At 35.7% G+C, this 2,106-nt stretch overlaps 1 protein-coding gene across 1 annotated transcript; it reads right to left on the reverse strand.

Annotated features, from left to right (window-relative positions):
• Positions 1 to 510, reverse strand: LOC111463985 (zinc finger protein 11-like). The gene has a single exon (XM_023108023.1). It carries the CDS (start codon positions 508 to 510, stop codon positions 1 to 3), a length of 510 nt encoding a protein of 169 aa, XP_022963791.1.
• Between the last annotated feature and the right edge of the window lie 1,596 nt (positions 511 to 2,106).

Here is a 2,106-nt window from a genome sequence, read left to right on the forward strand (position 1 = left end):
TCAAAGATGAAGCTCCAAATCAAGATCTTCATTTGAAGAATCATCTTCCAAATTCCCCATTTTGAGCTCTAAATTCACTAAATTTTTCTTCTTTTTCTTCTTCAAAACATGAAGAACATCATCATGATCATCTTGAGAGCTGAATGAGGGCTTGTAATTGTTCCATGAACAACTCCCAAAAGCTTTCTTCTCTTCTTGAGTATTGGAACACAAAGAGTTGTTGGAATTCAATTTGAAAGTGAAGCAAGAATTAGGGTTAGGGTAAGAATTATCAGCCATCCATGAAGGCAAAAGCCTCATTCTTGCCCTATCCCTTCTATGAACATTCATATGCCCACCAAGAGCTTGAGCTGACTTGAATTCCCTCTTGCAAAAATTACAAGAATAATTCTTTGCAGGCCATTGAAATTGATTGCACGAAAAAGTTTCGTCTTTTACGACGAAACTCCATCGTCGTTCTTGTTCCTGTTCTTGTTCTTGATCGTTCGCAATAATCTTCCCACCCTCCATGGCTCGAACTTTTCTTCAAAATCCTGAAAATTAGAACAATGTATATGAAAGGAGAAGGGGTTTAAGAAGAGAAGGAAAGAAAAGAAAGGGTTTTATGAGGTATCAGGTGTACTAACAAGGAGATGTGTGGAGCCATATTTGGATATTACTTAGCCAACACAATTAGGAAAGTTAAGCATGGCAGTGAAGTTCCTTTTTGCCAATTCAAGAGGGAAGGACTGGCAGATGTTATTATTCCTTATTAAATGGTACCTACACACATTCCAAGAAACAAAAAAACAAAGAATCAAGATAGATACATACATTTTATATCACTCTTCACCTTTAGATTTATCAATAATTTGGTTAATTATATGAATGTTAACCATTGTTGGATCCATAATATGTTTTAATTCTTTGTTTTAGTTTGGTAAAGAATTGATTTCCCTTTTAAAGTACTAAACGCTTGCAATTAATATCAAACCGAACTGAACTCCGATTGTAAGACAATATTTATCACAAATCTCATCATAGGGGCATTTTTATAATTTCTTACATCATGCATATTCTTTTTATAGCCCGCATAATAGATAAAACATCAGGGTTCTCGAAAATCTCAACATAGGGGTATAATGGTAATTTTACCATAACATACATACAGTACACACTCATCCAAAAATGCCCCTCCAAAGTCCTTAACATGCATTTTCTAATCACTTAAGGTAAGGACTCTCGCATGCTAGAACGTTCTAGTGATTCCTACTAGTATTACTTCCTAGAATTCGTGTGGTTACTTGGATGACACTCGTCTTCTCGAGCTAGCTTTTTTACGTGTTAGGAGCCCAAAATTTATGAAATATTTTTATGGAATCTCCTGTATTATACAAAAGTAACATCCGTGTTGAAATAGAGGCAAAAAACCATTGAACGGAAGCCGAAAATTGGAACTCACCATGCCAGTCACGTGCCGGGAAGGCGGAATACATGTGCACTTGGCTGGTCAGACACATTCACTAGACGGCCCATGGTGTGCTTCGAGAAGTCTATGTATCGATGCGCTTCCAAGAATTCATGATCTTTTTTAGAAACGATTCCAGTTTTTGTGTTTTTCCTTATCTTCATATCTTTTTGTACATAACTCAGATTCAACTTGGTTCGTTCATCAAAGTTAAAAGAATTTTAATCTAACAATTCAACCAAACTATTTCCATTCAATTTCAATAATCGTGGAAAGAATTAAACGCATTCAAATTTGGCCGAAAATCAAAAACTTATTATTCCTAAGGTTTGATTGGAATTCATAAGCATTTGAAACTCGTGTTTTTGGAACTATTTGTTAAGATGGCGTTTGAATTGATAAGTTATACAATTTTGGTTGCGTCCAAAAGCCTCTACTTACAAGTTTCAAAGTAAACATATACTTTTGGACCTCTCTTATTCAATCAAAAGCTCTTGATTTTGCCTTGGTTTCGTGCAATGTCAACAGTCCAAGTTGGTTATAGAATTCCATTCAAGCTGCCGTTTCACGAGGGGAAGTCTTCTCACAATTAGAAGTATCATCTCACTTTCCATGAGACCTTTAGCCTTCAAATTTGGCTCCAATATTGTCAACCAACC

Source organism: Cucurbita moschata, unplaced genomic scaffold (assembly GCF_002738365.1).
Source record: "Cucurbita moschata cultivar Rifu unplaced genomic scaffold, Cmos_1.0 Cmo_Scf00029, whole genome shotgun sequence".
Lineage (NCBI taxonomy): Eukaryota > Viridiplantae > Streptophyta > Magnoliopsida > Cucurbitales > Cucurbitaceae > Cucurbita > Cucurbita moschata.